This window comes from Coturnix japonica, chromosome 3 (assembly GCF_054131305.1).
Source record: "Coturnix japonica strain WE chromosome 3, WE-NBRP24, whole genome shotgun sequence".
Taxonomy (NCBI): domain Eukaryota; kingdom Metazoa; phylum Chordata; class Aves; order Galliformes; family Phasianidae; genus Coturnix; species Coturnix japonica.
The window spans coordinates 86,058,924-86,085,892 of record NC_140665.1 but is presented as its reverse complement, the minus strand read 5'-3'; the positions used below and the strand labels follow the sequence as shown (position 1 = coordinate 86,085,892).

Below are 26,969 nucleotides of genomic sequence, written 5' to 3'. Positions count from 1 at the left end.
TTTATTCTTGTACTGTTGGTCGCTTTTTTCTCTTTTTCCTTTCTCCATCCCTGGAGGCCATTTCTTTCCTTCCTTGCTGCTTTATCTACAAAGGATATTCCCACTCTAATAGAACCTTTGTTTGTTTGCGGGTCCCTAGATATGAGATTATTCTGCATTTCTGAAAATTCTATCAGATGGGTGATGTCAGATTACCCAAATGACCCATCCTTGATATATCCAGGGAGGGTTTTGTTGTTGTTTTTCCTGTAGTAGGACTTCAGGAAAGACATCATAGAGAAAATTGTTCATAATCTTAACTTCCTATTGAGAGAATCCCTTTTCAGACTGCAATTTGGGAAATGCCATACTGGTAAACTATACTTTTAATACTGATCAAAGTACCAACTACATAAGCCTTAGCACCTAATGAATCCTATTTAAGTTAAAAATAAATAAACGTGCTATGGAATATTGTTTGCTGAGGTTTATGTATATAGACAGTGCTTCAATCTAGATTAAAAAGAATCAGATTTAGAACCAAGAGTCCTTGAAAGCCTTCATGAAGGAAGTGCTATTGCAGGTAGAGCATGGCAGTATTATAGCTCTTAGCTGTCCGGGTAAGTACTGGTGCACTCGGAACTACCTGTTCCTGCAGTCCTAGTGCTGGCACTTCAGGGAGATGTGGAAGACTGGGCAGCAGTGGGCATCATATCAGAAAATGAATGAGCAACGCTGTTATTAAACCAAATGCTTTTTTGATGTAATACTTTGCATTTAAGAAATATATATATATTTTCTAATATTATAGAATATCCCAAGTAGGGAAAGACCAGTGAGGATCATCTGACTTCTGGATCCACACAGCACCACCCAAGTGTTTGTTACCTTCTATATAACACCTTTACATATTTAAAGGGTATTATCATGCATCTCTTTCACTCTATCTATGCTAAACCAAGCCTTTCCCCCTCCCCCCCCCCCCCCCCCCCATTCTTCCTGTCAGGATTAATTTCCTGTACCTCTCTTGTTTCTTTCTATACTCCTCTGGACTTCCAGTTCCACAGCCAGCAGTTCTGGCAAACAAGAGAAGTGAAGGAGGAAAAAGGGTTCTGCAGATACGTTAGGTTCTCAAAGCAATTGTATATACTGGAATGCATAACAGGGAGCTGCTCTTTTACAAACACAGTGTCTGCAGGAGGCTTTATTTTGCTGACAGCTGAGCTATTCCCATATTCTGACTCATCTATGTGGGTGAAAGCAGCTGAACTGTGCAGCACCACTCTAACCCTCATAGGTGCAAACAACCATGAGGCAAGTGTCAACCTACAAGTTGCATCAGTCCTGTAAAGTTCTGTGCCTTGTGAGCATTGCCTATGTGTATTGTGAGTCATCATTATGTTTGATAAGGGAGATGGAGAAGACATATCATTCTACAAGGCTCCAACATCAGTTCTGCAGGAGCTCAAAATGAGCAGGACTGTTGTGTGTCCTGGTTCTGATGTGTTTCTGGAGGATTACAACATGTTCTTTGTGGAGGACTCATGAGCATCGGAGAAACAAGTGGACATAAACTCCCCCAGAGAAGTTGCCTACTGTATCAGCAGATAAACAGAAGAAAGAAACCAAGGAAACCAGGCATCAACTTGAGAATCTGGTAATGTATCTTGATCAGGTTTCATGCAAGCTTTTGGAAAGCAAACCATATGAATAATATTGTATGTCCTTAGGATTCACGCTATTTGAGTCTGTATTCAAGCACCTCAATTTCCAACAGTGCATCACATGGGCCAGAACGCTGCTCTGTGCCCACAGTGTCCTTAAGATGCCCAGCATCTGTGCTGGAGTGGATGTCTGTCCTTTGGTTGCTTAGAGATGAGAGAGACTTTTGCTGGAGTTCCTGTAAGCAGTAAGGAGAGAATGAGAGTAGGTAAATGGTGGTGAGGTCTCACTGTACATGTTGCCTGAGCTCTACCAAAAGAAACATGGCCAGCAGGAGGTTGAAGGAGGCGATCCTGTCCATCTGCTCTGTGCTGGTAAGGCCTCACCTGCAGTACTGCATCCAGATGTGAAATCCTCAGTACCAGAGGGACATGGACCTGTTGGAGTATGTCCAGAGGAGGGCAGCAAAAAGGCTCTGAAGGATGGAACACCTCTCCCATGGCCTGGATGGACTTTAAATGTCTTTTCCAACTCAAACGATTCTATGATACTGTATCAGGAGCCGAAGAATTACAATGTATTCAAGACTCTTGCTGCGAGGAAACAAGGAGAACAGTTGGCAGCAATGACCTGTGTCAGGGATGTGACCTGCGTGTTCAGGATGAGATGCCGACATCTTTGAGAACCCTTTATTTTGCTATATCAAAACAAGTTTGATTTTTAGCAAACTAACAGAGGGCTTCATTTCCAGTCATAAATGACATTAAGTTCTAAACCAGCCACAGTGGCTCAGCTAATGGACCAGTCATGAGGATGTGGCAGGGATAAAATCAAATCAAAAAGTTGAAGTATATTCCGCACTTGCCCAACTTTTCCATCCCGGCAGCGAGAGCCGCGCATCCCCCTCCCCGTGCGGCATCCCCGCAGCAGGTGCCCTGTCCCCGCTCTCAGGGCCCCGCTCGGTGCCTCGGGGGGCGGAGGGGCCGGAGGGGCCGGTCCCGCCCCGCCTCGAGCGGCGTTCCGCTGCGCCAACCGCGCGTCCGCGGAGCTGCGCGCTGCCCCAATGGCGGCGGGCCCTGCCGCAAGGCCCGGCAGCGGGCGGGGCGCGGCGGGCTGGATCTGGGGCTGGGGGTGAGGCGAGCGGCGAGCGGCGCCCCGCCGGGACACAGCGGCTCGGCCCGGCCTGGCGGTGAGTGCGCGGCCGGGGCAGCGCGGAGCGGCGGGAGCTCCGGCACAGCGCGGCGGGGGGAGCGGAGCGGGGAGGGCCCGCCGGCATCGGGGCTCTGGGCGCGGCCGCCGCCCTCGGTTGAGGACGTGGATGGTTTGGCCGGGGCCGCGCGGGTGGAAGCGGGCGGCTGCCGTGTAGCCGGTGAGTCCCGAGGGTAACGGGACAGCTCCGCCCGGCTCGGGGGAGCGCGTTCGGCCCGCGGGACGTGGATGCTGGGCGCGGGGCTCGCTGCCGAACGCCGCCTGTCCGTTCCTGAAGTTTCTGCTGCGAGCTTTTCCAGCGAGCTCTCCTCGTACGGGCAGCATCCAGACGCGGTGGGCGCCCGGTGCGGGGCGGAGGCGGCTGGACTCGGCCCTTCGGCCCGGGGCTCGGCGGTACCCGGCTGTTTTACCATCCGGAATGCTGTTTGATAAACTAAGCCCGTGTATGCAGCAAAGACTTTGTAATTAGGGTTTGTAGTTGGGTTGTCTTCCTCGAGACAAGGGAAAACACTTTGGTGCTGTAGTAACGACTTGTTTGTTTGTTTGTTTTTCCGAAGGAAGTATTAGAACTGTCTCTCGTTTGTTAGTTATAAGGTATCCGAACAGCTACACAGTCGTTTGTGGAGACCACAGAGCATGTAGTTACTTGAGTAGCATGCGGGAGCTGCTCTGAGGGCACTCATTGGCCTGGTGGGCTTTGCCAGCAGACAGGAGTGGGTGCTTGGGGGACAGGTATTAAGAATCTGCCCATTGCAGAGGTGTCATTTTGACCAGAAGGATTTTATCTGTCTTAAGTTCTAAACTTGAATTTTCATGTTTGTTCAACCCAGACCTACTGAGCATGCTTCCAACCCTCTGCAGGAGGTCAGGCTGCAGGCTCTCCTCCGCTCCTGTCACCTGGGTGCTCTGATCTTGATAATCTGTCTGACTTGCTTTGTTTAATCCATCTTGTCTTTTTCCTTCCGCGGGCTCAGCAGCCCATGAACCAGTTACATGTGTTTATCTGGCTACAAACAGTAGCTTTTTAGGCACTGTCTTGAAATTGGATATTTCTGAAGGCTCTGTGGTGAGATTCGAGGGTAATCTGTGGACAGCTCAATTTACTTGTGCACAAAACACTGGATGTTACATGGGCATGGATGGGGCTTCCAGCACATGGGGCTTCTGTGGCTGACACCCACAGGTGGATGTGGAGGAGAAGGGGGCTGTGGAAGGAGGCTAGTGCTGGGAAAAATGTGTTTATATTGGATATAAGAAAAAAGGTTTTTTTATGATAAGGGTAGTGAAGAGCAAATAAGTTGCCCAGGGAGGCTGTGGATTTCCTGTCCCTGGAGACACCCAAGGCCAGGCTGGACGGGGCTGGAAGCAACCTGCTCTAACTGTAGGTGTCCCTGTCCATTGCAGGGGGGTTGGACTGGATGGCCCTTAAGGTTCCCTTCTAACTCATGTGATTCTAAAACTTTGTGAACATGCTGTCCGACAGTTCCTCCTAAGCACTTGCCAAAGCAGGATCGCCTAGGTCTTACAGTCTGTTTGCAGCAGGACATAGAGAGGAGCCGTAGCACTGTACAGTGGCCATCACTGTGACACCGACATCAGCTGTGTGGGTTGTGGGCAGCTGGATTTGACAGGTCAGTGGTTAGTGTACCACAGCATGGGAAGATCTCTGTCCTGTGAATAGATGCCTGTCTCCATGCCCCCTTCTGGCTGGGAACCGCTGTTCCTTTCTGCAGAGAGGGCATGGATCTGCCCGCAGCAGCTGTGGAGGTCCTTTCTCAGAGCAGTGTGCTATGAAACAGACTTGACGCTTCTTGAAATTGCAGTAATACATCAAATATTGCCCTATGTTTAGTAGTTCTGTAGCATATCTTAACTAAAGATTTCCAAGATTTGAACTCTATGAGGCACGTAGCCTTAGTTTTTAGTAGGCTGAATTTTTAATGCCAAGTCACAACTTTTAAAGAATGCTTCAAGTGACTCTTAGCATCTATATCTCAGCTGCTGATGATTCTTAGCATCCCTATGTTGGTACATGTACGTAAATCACTCCTCTCAACAGTACTTTTCGTGTATTTGGTTAGTGGTTGTTGTTTTATGATTATAAAAGCTTGCACTGATTTTATTATTATTTTCTTTGCTAGAATACACTGATACTTACTCCTTACTGTGGGATGGTTTTCTTCTCCTTCCCTTCCTTCCCTCCCTTCTCTTCCTTCCTCCATCATTTGTTTCTGAGCTGTTCAGGGTTCCTTGTGTAGTTTATAGACGTATGAAGGGAGACAACGAAGTTCTCTAAACCTTAAAAAACTATTGTCAGACTTCATAATTGTTAATGGAATTTATTTCAACTGGGAATAGTACATTACTCATTTGTGTAACAGGAAGTATTTTAATTGCTTCTATAAAAATAGAAATTATTTTTAGTCTCTGTTGTAGAAAAATTCATCAACTTCAGTCTGGTTCTGAACAAGCTGGGAAGCAAATTCTGCAGTCTGTGGGGAAGAGGTATTTTTGACTAGATATTTTGGATTAAAATGTATACACTGTACAGAGCTATGGCTGTTACATTCTTCACGCATTTTTAATACCACGCTGCCCTCAGTTTTGTGGGCCATGGAGAAAATAGCAATCTGCAATACTCACTTTTCTTTCTGCATGTGGGACAGTTTTCATTCTGGTTCTGTCAGGTGACTTCTTTCTTTCACCAGGTTTGTCCATTTTAGTTCTAGTTTAGAACTGTGTAAGGGATATTGTGGGAAATCATCTTATGGCCTCTAATTTGGAAGGCACTTCTGAAACAGTGTTAATAAGTTCAGCCTCTTGGCAGCTTTTTAATCTGCAACTGCATTTCCATACTGTGCTTGGATGCTTCTTGTAGAATATATATTGCAGCAATTGTCCATTATGGAGAGTTAATTTGGAATGTTTTCTATGTTCCAGTGGGCAAGACGCGAGGCTTTGCTGATAGGGTCATAAGTTACTCTTTCACTTTGTGTGCATTCTACAGAGTGGGAGTGAGGCATCTTTCTCACATCCAAGACCTCCTTTTGTTATAATAGCTACTCACTATGGATGTTTTTTCACCCTTGTTCATGCTTGTATGAAATCTTGTTACTTTGCTGGTGGGAAATTCACACTGAAAAGTTGTATTCTGACTCCAAGAGTGCAGGAGAGCCATAGCCCCCCCCCCCAACTTACTGATCTACTGGGGGTTCATAACCAAGCCTGGGAATTAGGGAGGGAGGCCACAGGAGTGCTCTGAGGGGAGAGGTGCTCTTGGTGATGGGAAAGGATATGGTGATGGGAAAATAGAAATTCTTTCTATGGTCTGTTATAGAATTATGATTTAATTTTCTGTTTCCATATCTTTCTTAGTAAGGTCACTGCGTGTGTATGTAGATGGAAGAGAACAGAGCCTGAGCAGTCATGATCAGTTGCACCCATAGAAGGAAACTGCTGCATTCTGAGCTTCTTTCAAGATTTAAATCACTTGGGTGTTTTCTTATAATCAGAAATCTGACTTTTACTCTCATCAAAATACTGAAGTTGATTTTGAGGTCAGGGACAAGTGAAAGTACAAGTTGCTTTCAAGGGGAACAATAATAAGTCGTGCTAAGCAAAATCTGAAACATGTTTTTGCAAACCTGCGTCTTTCGATCAAAAACTGGATTCATGTTTTTATTCTGAACCACCCAAATCAGCAAGACTGTGGGAAGCGATGCATAACTGGACAACATTGATTCGTGTCCTACACGTTAGCTGCTCAGGAAGCCTGAAGCTTAATGTCAAATGTGTGGGTGAAGCAGTTAACCAGAGCAAAATAAATTGTTCTACTTAAACAGTGGTGAATAGGGGCATTATCTTGGGGAATGTCTGTTTCGGTGACTTACTGTTCTATACAGCACTTGTTACTTGGGACTGAACCATGAATCTGAGCCATTAGGATCTTAGATCAAGGTCAAACATTCGCTCTCATTTCTGTTCTCTAGTCTGTTTCTTAGAAATACTTTCATATTATTTTTGCAATCATTTTGAATGTTTCCAGTCATAAAGTTGGTAAAATATGAGCATCTTATAAGATTGCAGAGCTGTTTCTTGTGATCATCTCATTATACATACATAACAAGTATACAGTTTCAAGGGGATAAATGTTATTTTCTTATCTGTGAGATGAGATTAAGTTATGAAAAAGAGCAAATGTGTAAATCACCTGCTAGGACCAAAGTCTTGGGCATAAAGCTTTGTATTTTACACCATTTTAAAGCAAATGGTTTAGTTGAACACTTTTAAATGGTCAGATATAATTAATTATCTGCAGTGGTTTGTTTGTTTGTTTTTTCCAGGTATAAGTAGTAACAACAAAAGTAATGATTGCTGCTTTTCCAAGGACAGAAGTAACCAAAGAACTGGAAATTGTTAGGGAAAGTGGCTCTGTCAGAACTGGGTTTGCAGTAAAGCAGTGGGAACTGAATCTTTAGCGCGGTGTATCATTTCACTTGAGTCATTGGAAAGAGCTTCTGATACATCTCCTGATACAGTTGTCATCAGCACCTTGCGTGACAACCTGTGATTGTGAAACCAGCATGCTTGCATTTAATGCAGGTTTGACCTTTGTTTTTGAGTGGAAGGATGCTCTATCTATAGAAGATATCCTCTGTAGTCCCCTCTTTTTTTTCCCCTGACAAGAAGTCAGGATCCTTGGGTAGTGAGAACCAAATTTGCTGGGAAATCAGAATAGTTTTTAGGAGGTTGAAACTTCTCCTGTGACAGAACTACTGTATTCCACACATGAGGCTTATCAGAAGTACTAGAGCAAATTCATGTTTGTGAATAGCATTTAAGAAATCTCTGCATAATAATTCAGTGTATTATTGTAGCATGTATACATATAAATCATACATAAATTTGCATCATAATTGAAGTTTTCCACAGCATGTGAGGGTCTTCTCTGACTCAGAAACCTTCATGAGAGTGTTTCTAACGAATGTAGTACTTAATCTCCAATGCTGGTGGACAGTAATTTGAATGAAGTTTGAAAGATAAAATTTAGGAAACTAGATTGCTTTTCCAGATGATGTTAGTTACAATTTGGAACATCATTTTTTAAGTGCTCCTAGTATTCATATTCCTATTTGGGTGTGTGATGCAGAAGGTCACGGTTGTGAGCTGGCAACATGATGCTCTAGTTTGTGTCATAGAACAAAGGCATCACTCCTTACTAAAAGGTGTGTGACTCTGGCATTACTTGTAGTTCCTCCAGTGCCTTTGATTGTTTTGGTACAGCTGGTCCTTAGGACGGAAACCAGAACCCAGGGTGACGTTCCTGTTTTACCTGTGTGTATTCAAGCTGTTCCCATCACAAGAGACAGAAGAGGCAAAGGCTGTTTCAGCAAAAGTCATTTCCCCAAGGGCACACTGCTCCATTCCGTGGTTTCAATTACTTATAATCCATATTTCCCCTCATTTCATAAATATTTGTAGGTTTCAGCTTCCCCATCTATAAACAGCTTAGTGCTACAGAGCTTAACATTTGTTAATGTCTGGGTTAATGTTTGGTTTGAATTCAGCAGGTTCGCTGATGCAGAATGCCATTATGATCTATGTGGATGTACTACCAGAGGGGTGAAAAAAGGAGTAGCTAAGTGGGCTAAGTGTGTTGTAACCAGCCTGGAGGCTGGTAGCAAAAGGTCTGCACCAGCCATCTGCTGTACAGTCTTTTAACTATTTTACATGACTTGAAAATGTGACCAGTCCTCACTTCCAAAGTTTGCCAGTGACAGCAAATCAGGTGAAGAGGAGAGCAGTGGATGACATGAGCAGGAGGTGGGCAGGTAGGAGGAACAGACTGACAAGAGCTTTGGGAAATCCGGGAGGGACAAGTGCAAGGTTATGCTTGTGGGAAAGAATTGCTCTTTCAAGTGGAAGGATTTCCCTTCACTCTGTGCTTGTCAAACCACACCTAGAATACTACACCCAGTGTTCTGTCCCCAGCTCACCCTGCCCTGATACAAGAAAGATCTGGATAAAATGGAGCAAGCCGAGCACAAGGCTGCAGCATTGGTGGTGGGCTGCGGTGCTGATCTTCATGGCAGCTCACCCCCACCTGCAGCTTCAGAGCAGGATTACAGACAGTATTTCAGACATTCAGAAACTTTGTCTTCACGGATTTGTTGTTGTTTTGTTTTAGTTGAATTATTAGGCTTGCAGGCTTTCTCAGAGAAGTTACTTTGCAGTCTTTACTGTTCTTAGGTTTTAGAGTTGGAATCTTGGCAGTGTGCATCACTGTCAGGTTCAGTGGATAGATCTATGCCATTAGCTCTGACCACTGAGCTGCCTCATAGTTTTGGAGATGTTTGCTTTGGTCCTTCTGACTATTGTGTAAGTAATGACTTTTAGAATCTAGTTTGTATGAAGCAGAAATGCAGATGGCGATTGTTATTTGTGTCCTGGTAGCTGAAAACTGGTTGTCTATTGTTTGTTGTATAATTAGAGGAAATAATCAATTTTTGGTATTCTCATAGTTAAGTTTCCTAAATGATCTTGTGTTAAACTGAGTGAAGTCTGCTCAGCACTTGTGGTATTCTATCTGGTATATACTGTGCAGTTTGGGGTCCAGTATGAGTGAGAGACTGGCAAACGAGCTAGGCCAGTGAAGGCTGCCATGGCTGGGGCACTAGAAAAGATCAGGAGATGCAGCAGCAGCAGAATTTGGTTAGTTCTAAGAAGAAAGGACTAAGGCAGTTGAATTGCAGTCCTCTGCTCTCTCAGGAGGTATTGTAAAGAAGACAGAGTCAGAGTTCAGGGGTGCACAGCAAGAGAATGAGAGGTGATGGTCACAGGCTGCTGTAAGTTTCAGAATTTGTGTAGAGATGAAAGCAACCTGATCTAATGTTATAATTACACCTGTCTTGAGTATAGGGGAGAAGTTTCAGTGGTCCCTTTCAACTTAATTTGATACTTGATTTCTGTGATTTTCACTTATATAAACTTGTATATCTGCACAGTTTGAGACTTCTGTTAGTGGTCACGACTTCTGGGATCAAGAGGGAAAAACTACTGCAACTACACATGCCACATGAGTTGTGTACTCCTGGCTGAACTGAATTGCCTGGCCTTAAATCCCTTTGATTTCAGTTAGCTCCCCGATTTCCCAACAGAAGATTAAAAGGTTTTTATGTATGGTGCTGTTGGAAAATGCTCCATGAACACTGGTGTAGCTATATCTGGTACATAAAATGGGGTTTGTTTCATCTTTATGAAGAGTATTACCAAAATGCACAGTACACAAGCTCTCTTTGCACTGGAACATTTATCTCAGTAGCTGAAATGTAGAGAACAATCTGTGGAACTTGAACTAATGCAATGTATAAGTCAACTCATAAGGCATTCTTAAATAAGAAAGTATATCTTTCTTCTTGTGAATAACCACACTGTTCCTATCAGAGAAAGCAGGTCAGTGGTTAGGGCTCTAACACTGGGTCTGTGTCCTTCCTCTGCACAATTCCTGTGTAATTTAAAGCATGTCGCTGAGTTAGATCAAAACAGAAAACAAGTTGAAAGCTTCCACAGCACAGTTCTGTATATGCTTATTGTAAGGATGGCTTGTCAGGAAGAGGAGTATTTTTAAAATTACTGTTGAAGCAAGTTCCACATGTGTTTAAAAACTGACATCCTGTTTAAAAATAAAATAAAGAAAAGCAGGGGGCCTTTATGCTGCCTTCCTAAAGATGCATTTGGCAGAGGTGCTGAGATTAACTTCCAGAGCTTTGCCAGCTATTGCATGTTTCAGGTTGGAAATTGTTTGTTCCAGTGATGGTTGTAAAGAACGATCTATTCTTTAAAAGAATAAAGAAATAAAAAGAATTAAGAAAAATACCCTTCTCTTCAAACCATATTTTTCCCATATTTTGCCTGACAGTTTTGGTTTGTCAAAATGTGTTCTAGACCTTTGTAAGGAGGAACAACCTTTGTAGATACAACCTGTAATGAGAGCGGCTTTTGGAAGGACTCTGTGTAGTAAGAGCACTCAGTAGAACGTTCTATATGTGACTGATAGATGCTGTATATGTGCATGAATCCCTTCCTGGTTCCAAAGTTACTTCTTTTCATAGAATCAAAGAATGCCTGTGTTGAAAAGGACCACACTGATCATCTAGTTTCAACCCCCCTGCTATGTTCAGGGTCACCAGCCACCAGACTAGGCTGCCCAGTCCTTTCATCAATAACTCAATTACAGTCTAAGGCTGGCTCGCATTTTAAGACACTTTTTTCAGAAACCACCACCTTTTCTGTACATGGCAATTCATTTGGCCCCATACTGTAATTCATTTAGCTTATTATTTCTCTACCATTCCTGAATTTCACTGTCTCCTTCAGCTTAACCTTTCCATACTTTGGCTACAGAGACTTTCCAAGCACTTGATCTATTTTGTGTTCAGAAATGCTGACTCCTTGAGATAAACATCAATTGATGACTCGGGAGTAGGACAAAAACTTATGCTACCCTTATATGCTACCTTTCCAATTAGAGCAAAAATGGTTTTGGGGCAGCATGTGCCAGTTTGTCCTTCTGGATTACATTGGAATATTGCTTTTAAATACCACTGGGAGGAAGGAAGGAGAATGTATACTCCCTCTCAGTGTGTATTCAGGAGCAAAATATGGGAGTGTTTTGTAGGTTTAAGAGCCATACTCCACTGGAGAAAAGAGAAGGTGTGCATGGGGGGTGCTCACCATTGTTTCAGCTTTCTTCAGAAGAGGTGGGATTAGGATGGCTCAAGCAGAAGTTTTAAGATTAAAGCCCCTTCTCCCAACCCAAACTTAACAGCTGTAATTTCTGATTCCCAAATGGAGAAAAGCATCATCAAAACTTCTGATCTTCCTAGGATTTTTCTCCCATTATCCATCGGGATGATTTTGAAGCAGGACATGTACACCAAACCAACATCAACATAGCATGTTTTAATAATCTGCTTGTAATTGTCACAGTGGGAGCTGCAGAGTACCAAATAGTTTAAAGATTTCAGCTTTATTCCTCTGTCTTATTGAGGTCACTGCACTTACTGGCTCAAGTACTGAGAACTGTGTACATAAAAATTTGGACTAGATTAGTTGTGAAGCAAGGAGCCAGGAACATCTCCTCTCTTCTATCATGTTATTAGCTATGAGCCTGGCCAAACTGAAAAGGAGTGTCTGTATAGTTGGAAATGATATTCATGTAAAAAAATGTTCTCTTCATTTTTGCAGGGTTTTTCAGTCAGCTGAAGGCGTGGTGGATACACTAGGATGGACACAGAGGAATTCCCTCCCCCACCCCCAGAAGGTAACTCAGTTTTTGTTTTGCGAATGATTTCTGTTGTAACAATGCAGCTTTATTTTCAAATATATATTTTGAAAGGGTTTTTTTGCTCTTTTCCTCTATATGAACTTGAAACTTTCTCCTGGAACTACTGAACTGTGCCCCACTGAAGCATGAACTTCCACAGTCTGCCCTGTTTTGTTCTTGAATATTGCTTGCTGGTGTTGTGACAGCATGGCGGGAAGTAGCTGGGGGACTGATTAGTCTTTACAGTCCCTATCTGCAAGTAAACATTTTTCAAAGGCAACTTAGTGTGGATCATATCATCGCACCTTTGTCCTGTACTTCCTTGACCCAAAGTCCTCCTGAATGTGCTGCCCTCTAGAAAGCAAATGAACAAAGCTTGTGGCATGGACAGGGTATTCAGGCCAATGTCTCAAACATCTGGATGAGATTGGAGTCTGAGTTGAGAGAGGAGTGAGCTGTTGGTGCATGTGCTGCTTCCACAGGGCGTGTTAAGCCACAACAATATCTCCTGAGGGCTGTAGCTGAAGGACCACCGGATCCTGCAGTTCTCTAGCTCCAGCTCCTCAGCATGGTGCTCAGCCAGTATGTGTCCTCATGAGAAGCAGAGGGGAAACATACATGGCTAAACTTCTCTGTGGTCAGAGCCTAGAAATTTATGGAAGATTATTGTGTATTCTGTGCAATGGAGCCAGTTCAATAAAGTGTTCCTCTTGGTGCCCTCTGGCAGCTGTATGCCAGCATCTGTATGGCTGCTGGTACGTACAGCTCAGGTTTTAAGTGGCACAAAGGCAGAATTTACAAAGACACTTTATCACTGTCTTCACCATTCTTGCTTGCTGAAAGAGAATATTGTCTATAGCTATTTCTTCTCATTTGACTTCTTGTAAATGCATCTTTGAATAGTGTTTGATATTTGTGCATTTTAGATCTTGAAAAGATTAGGCTTCTGATAGTTGGGTGCTAGGAGATTTCTTAGGAGTAGTATCATGTATGTTTGTCCTGATCTTGCTCTTCCCAATGCGTTTATTTGTTGAGAGATGATTATATAGACCTGTTGTTGAACTCAGTGTAGCTGTTCTTATTTTGGTAAAGTTACTAATACAGACTGCATAGAAAGTGAGTTTTGTAGTCTTCTCATCATTTCTGATCTGTTTCTCATGAATGTATTAATGTACATATAAATATATATATATGCATCTATATATATTAAAAAGCATATATTAGCATGTGTGTCTTACTAATAAATGTTATTCCTTAGAGGACATTTTACTCCTTGTTTAAATAGCTTATGAAAACTTCGAACTGTGAAAGAGAGTTTGTCTTATTGTTGTTCAACCATAAATCTTCAAGAATTTAGGAATCATCATCCTAGATAAAAATTGCTTTCTCTCTAGCTTAGGCACTGCCACAGACAGAGGTCTATTACTAGATACTACCTAGGAAATAGGGAGTGTGAGAGAAGCAGGGAGTTGTGAAATCAGCTTTTAATGGGTTAGTTTTTAGACAGCATTGTTAACAGTTTTATTTATGCTCGAGATGTTGCTGAGGTTATTGCTGGCATAATGCTTTTCCTGTGCTTGTCCCAATCTGTGCGGCCAGGACTCTGAGTTTAACTCTGTTTTGTTTAGTGACGGTTACTGTGAAACTGTCTTTATCAGTTAGTCCATCTCCAAAGAAATGTAGTGTTGCGGAGGAAGAGTCATCCATAAGGAATCGATATTTCCACTTGAGCAGGAGCTGCCAGTGTTTAAAGCAGTAATTGTGGCAGTGGCTTCATGCATTGTATCTGCAAGTGGGGCACTCTGACAAAAAATCAGGGTTACGTAGTTCAGTATGATTCCAGAATTCAAAGCTCTTAATGACATGTAGAACTACGTGTATCACATGCTTATGTTGCTCCTTAATATGCTGGCACGAGACCTATTAACTTAAGTTGATTCTCTGTTCAAGTTGCTGCTCTGAGTGATCTTGTGTCACTGTATGCTTTCCTTGTCATTGTAAAAGCTTTGTCAGAAATGATCAGAATTACACTATTATCTCTACATTGTTTGAGAAATGTGAAGTGCTGTTAGGATCAATAATAGAACTTCCTCTGCCACTTTTTGATTAAAAAAAATCTACATCTGATAGAAAAAAGGGATTTAACCTTTATTTATTTCATTTATTATACTTATGCAACACTTTTCCTTATAGCTGTTTGGACATTCCACTCGTGCACTGTTAATGAGGCAGTGACAGGTTTGTACTAGTTAATCCCCTTACCTCAGAGCAAACTCAAGTACTAAGGTACTATTTTAAATAGTCAAAAACACACCACATATTCTTTCTTTCAGAATATATTACTTTCAAAAGATTATTTTTTTTCTAAGCTTGATTTAAAAACTCCCTAATATTTTTCTTTGAGTACATTTTTATTGAATATATATGTTAGCATATCATATATTGGATATCAGGGAGAGGGGGATGGCTACAAAGGCTTCCTTGGTTGCAAGAGTTATCTGAAGAGTGCTTCAAAACTGATGCTTAACATAAAGAAATTTGCTTATGACCGTAAGTTACAATTATATTTTTTAATTTACTGCTGTAATGGAGTGTAGTTAACCAAACCTATCTAGACAGAAAGGATATGATGTGGACTGCAGACTCTGCAGATAAGAATTTAAATCTTGTAATTCCTAGAATCAGGAATTGCATTGCGCTGTAGGCTAGTGCTCTTCATGCTGACCAATGACTTGAGTTGTGTATTTAATGCTTGAATGGTGTTTGCTTATCTCAGACCATTGAGTCCAACCCCCCTGCTACAGCAGATACCCTACAATAGATCACACAGATTGGAGTCCAGGTAGGTCCTGAATATCTCCATAGCAGATTCAGCCTCACTGGGCAACCTGTTCTAGGGCTCCGTTATTGTACTCAGTGCTTATGCTATTACCTTATTAGGAGGTAACGTCTCTGGCTGTTCATTTATTTACTCGAAAAACATCTTGTGATCTTGCAAATAAAACCTTACTCTTTAGTAAGGACTTGATAGGCTTTGATCAGGGCTGTTCCTCAAAAGGAGGCATGTGTGTGTGCTGCAGGGGCTGGGTACCTGAGCAGCCTCTTGCCTAAGGGAGGTGGGGTGGGGTGCTAGGTGTCCAACAGGCTTCTGAGTCTGCTCTTGCTTGTCTGAACATGCTGCTTCTTTGCCCTTCTTATACGTGGCAGTATCCCTCAAATGATTTCTATTTGGAAACTATTAGAAAACATAGGGTGTATTTCCTCATGCTGAGTATGCTTGTCAGTGATTCATTCCACTCATCCTAAGTAACCTTTTACAACAGCTCTGAGACCTAAACTCTGTTCTGTAATGAACTGAGTCTGCCAAGGTAGGTTTATGTACAGTGATAAGACTTGGAGCATGGCTCTATTGCTGTACAGTTCTGGAGTCAGAAAGAGACTTCCCATTTTGCTTCCTACTTATAGGATATTAAAACTATTTTTATTAGAATGAAATAGTGAAAATTCAGTATTCAATAAGAGGATGTAATGAGAATGAATTTGACTTCATTGTCTCCATATTCATGCCAAATACTCTTTACTTGAGTGACAGTCATCCATAACTGTCATCTGGGAAGGATTAGGAGCTGCTAAAGCTGGGTGTGGTGATGGGTTGTTCTCACCTCTTGCTGACTTATGCCACTGTTCCCAATACTATGAGTGAAACCAGGTGGGAAGCTTTTTTTCTCTTCAACTGAAGGTTGGAAACTCAAGATGTTCTTCAGTGGGATGAAATAAAGACATTTCCTGATGTTCTTTCAGCTGAAAACAGAATGATGGTATCTACTAGATTCCAGATGTAAAAGCATTTTATACAGTTTTTTATGTAAATGGTCAGCTCTGTAGAACTGCAAGTGGGATATTTCTTTATTCCCATTATGTCCAGACATAAAGCAGGGAGGCCAAGGACTTAAATCGGGATATCCTGTATATGACTGAGTGCTGTGATTGTGTCTTCCTGCTTTTTGTGTGTGTGTGTGTGTTTGTTTGTCTGCCAGTGCCGGATCACTAAAATAGTCATAGTTCCTCTGTGCATAACTAGGAAGTCTGTCTTGAATCTGAGAGCACTCCCCAGTAAGACAGGAGTAGAAACATCCATACTTTCATAAAAGTTCCCATTGGGGTGACTGCATTTTCCAGTAAAACAAAAACAGAGGAAAAACCCTTTATTAGCTGTAGCAGGGAGTTGCTGAGCGACTGCCATGTTTTGCTGTGGAAATAACTGTATTTCTCTGCTAGAGGAACTACTTCTTTTTTCCCTGTATACTTCTTTTATACGCACACACACACACACACACACACACACATATATGTGAGATTATTCAATTAACATTTTCCTGTTAATGATGTTGAAATTTATTTAGATCTTAGCTGTTTTAACAAGCTGATTTTGTGACTGAGAAGGAAATCATGTAGTTAAATTAGAGCTTTTGTCAAGAAAACCGCTTATATATTTTACAGCGTAGCTTATGGAAGCAAAGAACAGGCTGGGAAATGTGCTTGTTTTCAGGCTAGAGTAGGATGAAAGACGTTAGTTTGCATGATAGGGGGATTGAAATAAGAACACTGCTTAAATTAAATAGAATCTACACAGGGAGTTGGTCTTAGGCTAAATGGCATTGTTTGTTAGATATCTATTTTCAACATACAGACAGTTACAAATGATGGTAAAAGGGGAGCCAAGATTTCAGAAGAATGAGAACAGAATATGAATTGTAGTTATGAATGGTCCCTTGTTTTTGAAGCTGGCAGTAGCTTGCTGGTGTGTGACATCTCATTTGTAATAGAACAATTTATTTATTACTGAAGATCACGTTGCTCTCAGTAAATAAAGGAAAATGCACTGGTTAAGGTAAGCATCAATTATTTCATGTGACAATTAAGACAAGCTGTGCAACAAAGAGCAACGAGAGTGTTCCCATTGCTAAAATGCAGTTACAGTGTCACATGTCACTCTTAATTGTGTTTTTCTTCAAGCCAAGCATATTTGAGAGTTGGAGGAAAAACAGAAAGAGATTAAACTTGTTACTGTTTTTAGCATCTACGAAGAAAACATCATTCATTGGGATGCAATTCTGGTTGTTTGTTTTTTTAGTAATGTTGTAAGATATTTGCTAGATGTCTGTGCTTTGTTGTTCTTCACTATGATTGAATTGAGTGGTTAACTTTGACATTTTGATGACATCTGTTGTTTTTTTCTGAATAATAATATACAGGAATTGTTGCTGTTTTTCTTCCGTTCTCTCAGCTAGTTTCCAGTGTGACTTTACTGCTTGACTTAACTTGCTCAGCCATGTGTAGGACAAGGCCCAGATAGACTGACTGGAAAGAGCAACTGAGGAAGAGATAAAGAGATTCAAAGGGATGTCAATGAAACTTAATCTTTGTTCTGGGGCAATTGATATTTTTCCCTAAGAGAGAAATGAACAAAATGTAAAGGAATTGATACTGATATTTTGAGTATTCTTGCAAGGAATATTTATATAAGTTATAAATTTTTAAAAATTTCTAATGGTGAGCCAAAATGCAAATAGTGGGTTATTATTATTGCCTCTTTTGCCTGTTTGTGGTTTGCATCTTGTACTAACTGGCCTAGATAAATTGCTGCCAAATAACTGAGGGATTTTTGTTTATTCTCATATCACCAATCCTTGTGGATATTCACTAACCGTGCCTAAAACCTCTCTGTACAGACTCAATTTGTAGAGTTTACATAGACAGAGTAACTTTTTGATACATCATTGAAAATATTTTATCTTGTGTGTAAGAGACAGTAAAAGCTTGTTTGCATTACAATTTCTTAGATAAAGCATCTGATTTGCTGAATGGAACATTTGTCAGGTGCTGCTTACTTACTCTGTAGAGAGCACATGAACAATCAGTTCCTAGCCATCTGAGGAAGACGTGCTTAACAAGTATCTGAGGAAAGATGCCATACAGCCCTCTACATAGAGTTTCTTTATCCCATCTCATTCAAATAAGCTTTCCAGTAAAAGGCAACCTTGTCATAGTTTCATGGAATACAGTATGAATAAAGGTAGAAAACCTAGGATGATCACTGTACAGGGGGGCTGTACGGGGGAGTGGGGGAGTGTGTACATGTACGAGGGGGGTCCCTTGCTTGAATTCCATAGAAATTAATTACTTCAGACTTGGGAGGAGTTTGGTAGAATGAGGGCAAGGTTTTTGCTTATCTATAGCACATTGCAAAGGAAGAAGCTCCTGGAATTCCAGACCTGAAACCTTCAGATAAGAAACTGGACCAGTCACTGTTATGGTTTTGCGATTTGGTTGGTGTTGGTATTCCACATCAGAACACCACTCCATGACAGTCACCACAAAAGAAAACTTATTACAACGCACATGTCCAAGAAGGAGTGAAAAACAAGAAAACATTCAAGGAATTTGTTAGCATAGGACAACCCACTGTCTAGAGTGAGTTAGCAGTACTTGCTTTGCAGAATCATGAGTGATGGTGATTGTGCATTTTATGTGGTACAAATATGACTGCTTGAGAGACACTAGTTGTACAATTGGTGCAGTGCAAACTCCCCATTGCACCAGTGTATACCCCTTAAATAAACTACCTTACATTCTGACTCTTGTGAGTCTGAGTGCTTACCACAGGTCAAGAAGATGTTTTAGTTTGCTAAAGAAATGCCCTTGTGTTGTGTTGTTAAATAGGCTGGGTTTCAGCTCAGTGACTTTAGTGACCTGAAAAATCTTCTTTGAAGCTGGTACAGGTTTCCCTGGGGTCTGGAAGGTCACTACCTTTGTGCTTCATGGAGATGCACACGCTGATAGGTGACATTTCTGGAATCTGTGTGCCTGTCACAGGGAGAGACAAAGGGAAATCTGGATGCTGACACACAACGTTGTCCTGTGAGCACTGAATTGGTTTGGGGAAAGCATCCAGAGGGTCTTTGGAGTCTCTTGTATTGCAAAGTAAAGTGGAAGGAAAATTAACTTTGGCTGGGAGTACTTTTACATATCAAATTATCTGTTTTGGTGACTCCTCTTGTGTTTCCACATGAAGAACATTTGCCAGCTAATTGCTGAAGATGTCTCTTCAGCTTGGAAAAAATCCCTTCCTGATGTCCTGTGTGAACTGGCTGCAGCTTTGAAGCCCGTGCGTCTTGGTTATGGCAGCTGTTTTTGGCAAGTAGCGGGGTGAAGGCAGAACTTCCTTTCCATGACCAACAGAAGGAGGCGATGAGAAAGGATCTGATGCTAATGGACTGTAAGCTCCTAAAGAAACGTTATCATTGTTTGAATTCCGTGCATGTACCTTTTTGACCTGTAGCTGAACCTCAGTGTGTTTGTGCAAAGAAGACCTCCAAAGACTCATTAAAACAATAATTAAAACAACTGCTAAGAAAGGGAATATTATACAACTTGAACTTGACAGACTGTACTGGTGACCTATTCTCTCTTCAATGAGCTGCATTAGCCAAAACATGGGAATGGCTGGGCTCCTGCTGTCCTGTGTCTGGGGAGTTGCCCTGCGGAGCCTGTAAACCAAAGCCAGATGATTCATACCAGCTTCAGGCTGCCCGTAGATGTAGGCAGACAATGTTGCTGATCTTTATTGTTAAAATAACAAGGTAGAAATGGACTTTGTAAACAGAGGATTAATGTCTACATTAATGTTGACTTCTTCCTCCCCATTATTTTTCTGTGATAATACATTTGTCAGACTTGGTGTGTATGTTAAACTTTGCTTCCAATGTCAGCCTATCTGTTTAATATTCTGTCCAAGGCATAGCATATTTCAGATTTTACTTTGGGTGGCCTCCATCTCTTCTTAGTAGGATATACATTTTTTATACTTGAACTGTATGTGTTTTTTCTGTGGAAGTGGGATTTCATGGTTCACCTGTTTCAGCCCCCTATTATAAACTGACACTTTTTGCCTCACTAGACAACAAAGTCATTTCAGTCTAAGGTATTATCAGATGATGCAGCAGTTTCATGTTGCTAACTAATTAAACAGGCTGTATTAGAGAAATGCATATTCCTCAAGTAATTAATGAAGAACTGCTTTGATGTGAAAAGTAATCATTTGGAAAAAAAAAGATGTAATAGATTAAAAATGCTGAGAAATAAAGGCTGAGCTGGATTATGTTCTCTTGTGGAGATTTCTTTAACAAATGGTTGTTTTCCCACAAATATATCCACTATGTGGTCAAAAACAGTTTTCCTAGAAAATCTTTATTTTTGTATTTGGTTTTCTTTTTTTCACATGGCACGTGTATCCTGTGCTTAGCCAATATGCTTCTTCCTTCATCTTCCAAAGATGAATGCTTCATTTTTTCCAATGACTTGCTCTTCTGCTGTTTGACTTCCATTTTATTGAAGCTCACTTCTTTTTTTCCATATGTGTACTGTCCTTTTGGCAGCATATTGCAGGATGACTTCAGCAATTCATACACACGGCAGCCCTGGCTGAGCTCTGCTACACATATTGCTGTCATCTGCCATGTCATGTCACCTTATTTTGAGGACTTAGCTTGCAGTGCATCCACGGTGTTTCCTGGTGAAATTCTAGTGGCAGAATCGACAAATATGGTTTTGAGGTGGAAAAAGTCAGGTCATCCAGGGACCAGGCTGGGCTATTTCTGGTCATAGCAGTGCCAGAGCACTGAGTGTGAAGGCACCAAATTGGCTGGGAGTGTGGATCTGCCTGGGGGTAGCGAGGCCCTGCAGAGGACAGGCTGGAGAGCTGGGCTGAAGCCAATGGGATGAGGTTCAACAAGACCAAATGCTGCATCCTGTACTTTGGCTACAGCAACCCCAGGCAACACTACAGGCTTGGGACAGAGTGGCTGGAAAACTGTGTAGAGGAAATGGACCTGGGGGTACTGAATGATGCTTGGCTGAACATGAGCCCAGGTGGCCAAGAAGGCCAATGGCATCCTGGCTTGCATCAAAAACAGTGCTGCCAGCAGGAGCTGAGAGGTGATTGTTCCCCTATACTCAGCACTGGTGAGTCTGCACCTCAAGTACTGTTTCCAGTTTTGGGCCACTCACTGCAAGAAAGACATTGAGGCCCTGGAACATGTTCAATGAAGGGCTACAAAGCTGGTGAGGGGTCTGGAGCACAGGCCTTATGAGGAGAGGCTGAAGGAACTGGGAATGTTCAGCCTGGAGATGAGGAGGCTGCTCTCAACTTCCTGAAGGAAGGTTGTAGTGAGCTGGGGGTCAGCCTCTTGTGTCATTAGTGACAGGACTAGAAGAAATGGTTTCAAGCTGCGGCAAGGGAGATTCAGGCTGGGCATTAGGAAATATTACTTCTCAGAAAGGGTGGTCAGGCACTGGAATAGACTGCTCAGGGAGGTGGTGGAGTCACCGACCCTGGGGGTGTTCAAGGAGTGATTGGATGTTGTATTGAGGGACATGGTTTAGTGAGGGCTATTGGTAATAGGTGAATGGTCAGACTGGATGATCTTTTAGGTCTTTTAGGTCTTTTGTTTATGATTCTATAAGGCAGTTCATGTAATGGTCACAAAATGCCAATATTTACCTAGCAGGTTGTGTAGATATAGTGTAGTCAGCACTAAAAAGCATCCTGTAGGATTACAGAGGTGGGCTGTTTACATTGCTGAACAGCTTAATTTGTATCAAACGTTTTTGTTTTAGCCTGTTGGATGATGCTTTGAGTTGTTAACTAACTTAAAGCTTAATTTATAGCACAGAGAGCAGTATGTAAGACTTTTTGGTGTTTGTAAATCTTTCCCGTAGTCTTTTTCCTGGAGTCTTTTCCTTCGACCTGAACAGACAGATTCATCATTCATTTGACTTCAGTTTGGAGTTTGTTTTCTGTACAGAAGAGTAATGTCTGTTACACGTGATTGACAACAGTATCAATATGTAATACATACATTCATGACATATGAGAGAGAAGGTTTTGCTTAATTCTTTGTTGTTTATTTGGAGAGAGAGCCTATTAATTTGTGTGGTTTTGCTTTAGTTTCCATCACTGGAAATACTCCTTGTGTGCCTATGTACTATTTTGTTTTTTAGTGTGATTACTTTCCATAGAGACCTGTATTGCTCATATTGTGGTCATACTTTGGGTGTGTGTATGAGCTTTGAGTAATTAGCAACGTGCTCATGCCCCTGGGACCTCTGTTTCCTGTAATGCCAGCTTAGCACAACTGCACGTGACTGGGGAATGATAGCCTCTGGCTCCCATCTGCTTTCCAGGGAAGGAAATGGAAGAGAGCCCACGTGTGGTTTTGAATGCACTGTTTTGATTTAGACATTTTTTTTCCAGCAAAGCAGAGACTTTCTATCTGTGAGAATGTACAAGGAGCTAATCTGTGGGTACTGGTGGTGTGCTGTAACAGTGTGTGTAGCACTGCAGAGGCACTTGCTCCTGCTGTGGAGGAATGCTCTCCATAGGCACTGTTATGCCTCGCTTTCCAGGGGTGCAGTGTTAGGTTGGTGTAACTGAGGGTGTGGATCTGCACTTTTGTTTGCTGAGTCATAGAATCATAGAAGGGCTTGGGTTGGAAGGGATCTCAGGGATCATCAAACTACAACCCGCCTGCAGCTGTCAGCCTCTGCATTTGAAACTGGACCAGGCTGCTCAGGGCCTCATCCAATCTGGGCTTGAGTGCCTCCAGGGACGGGGCATCCACAACTTATCTGGGCAGCTTGTTCCAGCTTTGCACCACTCTGTGTGTAAAGAATGTGTAAAAGTGTTTCATGAGTGTTTCTGCAGTCTGGCTTTGTCCTTAGCAGTTGGAAGTGACTGTGTGGGCCTTGAGGAATGTGGAGATCTGTGCTTAAGAATGTGCTGAGAAAAACTGCACGTGCATGCTCTGAAGGACATAAAGGTATTTATTAGTGAAAAACAGAAGTTAGAAAATCCTAGTGTGCAAGTTCCTTGGATGATACAATCCTGTGGAAATATGCAATCAAGAAGTTAAATTCTATTACTTTAAAGCAATGGTGTTTCTGGTCAAGTTCTCTCTCCCTCTACTTGGCCTGGCTTTGCCCTCCAGGCTCCTCCTTTCCAGCCCTGGGATTCCCTGACACTTGCCCTCCTCAGCCACACAGTAAGCGATCCTTACATCACCTTCCTTCTCTGTCATTCCCTGTCTATCTATTCAGCACGTTTCATGTGAACTAGCTGGCTTACTTCTGCCCCTTTCTCCCTGTGTGGGTGCTAAGTGGACTAACACAGAGAATAGAGATGCAAACTAAAAACTAGAGCAAAAGAATGCTTGAGTTCAGTTTTCTTTTCTGATACTGAAGAAATCACAGTCTCAAGTGCAAGATATGATTAGGTAGAAAGTACTTTGTTGCTTGGTGGCTGTAGGAATGGCGTCTAATTCATGCTGAATAGCTGTCAGATTATCCAATGATGACCTGTTAGCACACTTTAAAACTTTCAGCTGAGTATGAATCATCTGCAGCTTTTGAAAGATTTACAGGTTGGCCAAATTAGAACTTTTTACAGGAGCAATCAAGGCTGTTCTTAGCATTTCTCAGAACAGACAAGCATCAAGCTTCTGTTACAAAACTTCACCTGAGATAAAAACCGAACTCAGCTTTGGGAGTTGTCTGCATGGTGTGTCTGGACGCAAATAATTAGTTTTGCTGAAGGGTTATTTTAAAATGTGCCGTAATGGTTTTCTGTCATGAGACTCTGAAAAGGAATGGAATTCCCAGCTCTTCCTTCGATAAGATGAGAATATTTGTATGATTATGTGCATTTTCCTCTCTTGCTGCTGCATTAATAGCAGTTGTGGCTTGAGGCTGGCTTTGAAAGAGCTGCTTACTTTACTCATGTGAGGGCTACAGCTTCTGGGAAGGTTTTCAGGTGGGACAGAGTAATTCTTTTTCCTTCAGGAATCAAGGCTTTTCAATATATATATTTAGGAATTGAGTTTTCCTTTCTTTGATATTCCTACTGAATGATAATTTTTGAGACTTTTCATCGCTTTAATGAGGATATTTTTACTTCTGTTTATTCTAATGAAGAGCAGTCTCTCAGTTTGAAGATAGCAATCTGTGCAGTTCTATTTCTTGTTGCTATATGGTGTCTTATGCTTATATAAGGAGCAGAGCAGACTGACTGTTCAGAAATAAGAGTCTGAAAAGGTGAACGTATCGTTAGTTTTATGTGAGGGCTAAAGAGGATATCTCTGGAATGCGTCAAGGTGAAATAGTATGTACTGGAGTTGTTATGCCTGTTTGTTTTGCTTTGTAAGTTATCCCTTTTTTTTAATATACAGATAAGTGTTACTATGGCTGCACTCTTAATTATATAGGAGTCATCTTTCAATCTCTCAAGGCACTTTTAAAACCTTATAACAAGTGTGTTCATGAACAAGTCAGTATTAAATAGTAGCATGTCTATTTCCCAGGGTTCCAGTTTGTTGTTACAGTGTCCCACACTGCCAAATCGTTCCTTCTTATGATCCTTGTATCCTGGTTTTCCATGGAAGAAGCTCAATTAACGTCTTAAGGACCATTTCCAATTTACATGGTTTCAAGGCAGGACAGAATTCTGCTTCTTTTTCTCCCTTTTGCACTGTATTCAAAGTGTATACACTTGATGGCAAGTGCTGTACTATTTTGTCATAAATCTATTTTATTTATAAACGAAAATTGTTGGTGAAGCTTCACTAGCCTCATCTCAGCTTTAAAATTAAGGTCACTCTCAAACTTGTAACTATTAAGCTTTATTACATTCAACTGTAAATAGTTTAGGGAAAATGAGTGGAAGAGCAGGTGGTGCCAAGAACGTTTTGGAGTTGGCTGAACAACCAAACATTGTTTAAATTTGCTTATGACTCCACAGGTCTCTGTAAACACAGCTTGTTTTTAAAGTAAGCTTAAGAAAAAGTAGCTTTGCTGGGTAAGAAAGAAGAAGTCATAATTCTGTTTGCTTTTTTAAAAACAATTACAATAGCATTTATTCCTTTTTCTAATTCAAAATTCACATTTTTCACACTTAAATTGAAAGAATTTTTTCTATGTCAGATTTCTACCTTTTCTCACCCCATGTTTTAAAACTCCAAGTGTAGGTTTTTAAGAAGGAGAAGTATTTCTCTGTAGCATTAGCAAGCAATTGCAGGAGAATGAAATTGGCATATGCTAAAAAAGTTTAATCAATTACTGTATTCTCATTGCTCTGGCTGGAGCTTATAAAGTTAAGAATGTGAGCAGCAGTGAAAGGGCAAATTGAATTCCTGCTAAATAATTAAGTTATTTGAAGTAATTTCAGATGGATTTTGTGATGTTGACATATCACCCTCTCCTTCCTTCTCTCCCCACCCCATCTCCACCCTCCCATGTTTTTCTGCAGTCACAGTTGCCTGGAAATCCCTTTTTAAAATTATTTATTTTATTTTACTTTTTGATCATGTTGATTAACAACTAAATGACTGGAAGAAGTGGAACATCCTTCACAAGCATTAAGTTTTAAATGATATATATTTTTTTAGTAGTCAGATTCAGCTCAAGTTTAAGTGTTCCTCGTGTCATCCTAATTTATTGTAGAACTCCCCAAGAGCTGAAATATGTTTTTGTGTGTGTACTTTTTTATTTAAGACAAACAACTGTAGAATCAGTACATAGCTTCATAACTGTAGTTATACAAAATATTCTCTTTTTTTTTTCTATGACATGATCTGTGTTTATCTGCAGTGCTGAACAGTTCTTCATTTGGAGTGCAAGGGGCAGTCACAGAATCACATAGTTACTTGGGTTGGAAGGGAGCTCAAGGATCATGAATCTCCAACCCTCCTGCCCCAGGCAGAGCCACCAGCCACCATATTTAATACTAGACCAGGCTGCCCAGGGCATCCACAACCTCTCTGGGCAGCCTGTTCCAGCACCCTACCACCTCACCACTCCCCCTGACATCCAACCTAAATCTTCCCTCCTTCAACTTAAAACCACTTCCCCGTGTCCTTCTGTTATCTACCCTTTCGAAGAGTTGACTCCCTCCTGTTTATACCCTTTAGGCACTGAAAGGTTGCAGTTAGGTCACCCTTCAGCCTTCTTTTCTCTAGGCTGAACAAGCCCAGCTCCCTCATCTTGTCGTTGTAGGAGAGGTGCTCCAGTCCCCTGATCATCTTAGTGGCCCTCCTCTGGACCCTCTCCAGCAGCTCTATGTCTTTCTTGTACTGGGGGCACCAGACCTGGACTCAGTACTCCAGATGGGGCCTCACAAGAGCCGAGTAGAGAGGGACAATCACCTCCCTGTCCTTACTTGCCACCCCTCTCCTGATGGAGCCCAGGATACCATTTGCTTTCCGGGCTGCAAGAGCACACTGCTGGCTCATGTTAAGTTTTTCATCCACCAGGACCCCCACGTCCTTCTCTGCAGGGCTACTCTCAAGGATTGTTCCTCACAGTCTGTATGTATGTCTGGAATTCCTCCAGCCCAAGTGCAAAACCTTGCACTTCTCTGTGTTGAACCATATTAGGTTCACCCTGGCCCACCTTTCAGGTCTACACCTTTTTTATTTCCTGTGCAAAGTAAGTATTTGTATACAAGCAGTTCAGCATTAGCAACCATAACAGAAAAAAATAGGTAAGACCTTTTGAAAATATTTTTTATCTGAGACACTTGATTCTTATGTTAGATTTTCTTTCTTCCACATAAAATATGAGTTAGTTGGTTTTTGTGGGAATTGGATAGAAAGGTTGAAAGGAAGCTGCACATTAGTTGATAAGTATTTGCTCCTGGGTCCTGAGTCGTTCCTTTTGCTTTTAGTGTCTCAAATTACCTTTT

The 26,969-nt window shown here is 41.7% G+C and overlaps 1 protein-coding gene across 16 annotated transcripts in view; it reads left to right on the top strand.

The window, feature by feature from the left end:
- Positions 1-2,756: 2,756 nt before the first annotated feature.
- ARHGEF10 (Rho guanine nucleotide exchange factor 10) overlaps positions 2,757-26,969 on the top strand; it is a 109,704-nt gene continuing 85,491 nt past the window's right edge. For 11 of the 16 annotated variants that reach the window (XR_014944225.1, XR_014944224.1, XR_014944226.1 and 8 more), the window contains exons 1-2: positions 2,757-2,830; positions 12,097-12,172. Coding sequence is in view for 12 of the 16 variants with exons in the window: in XM_085542102.1 (XP_085398228.1) it covers positions 12,136-12,172 (37 nt within the window). In the remaining 4 variants the exon portion in view is untranslated. Of the gene's footprint in view, positions 2,831-2,874; positions 3,294-12,096; positions 12,173-26,969 lie in introns of those variants that run through there. The other 5 variants (XM_085542099.1, XM_015859318.3, XM_085542101.1 and 2 more) reach the window with 4 other exon arrangements.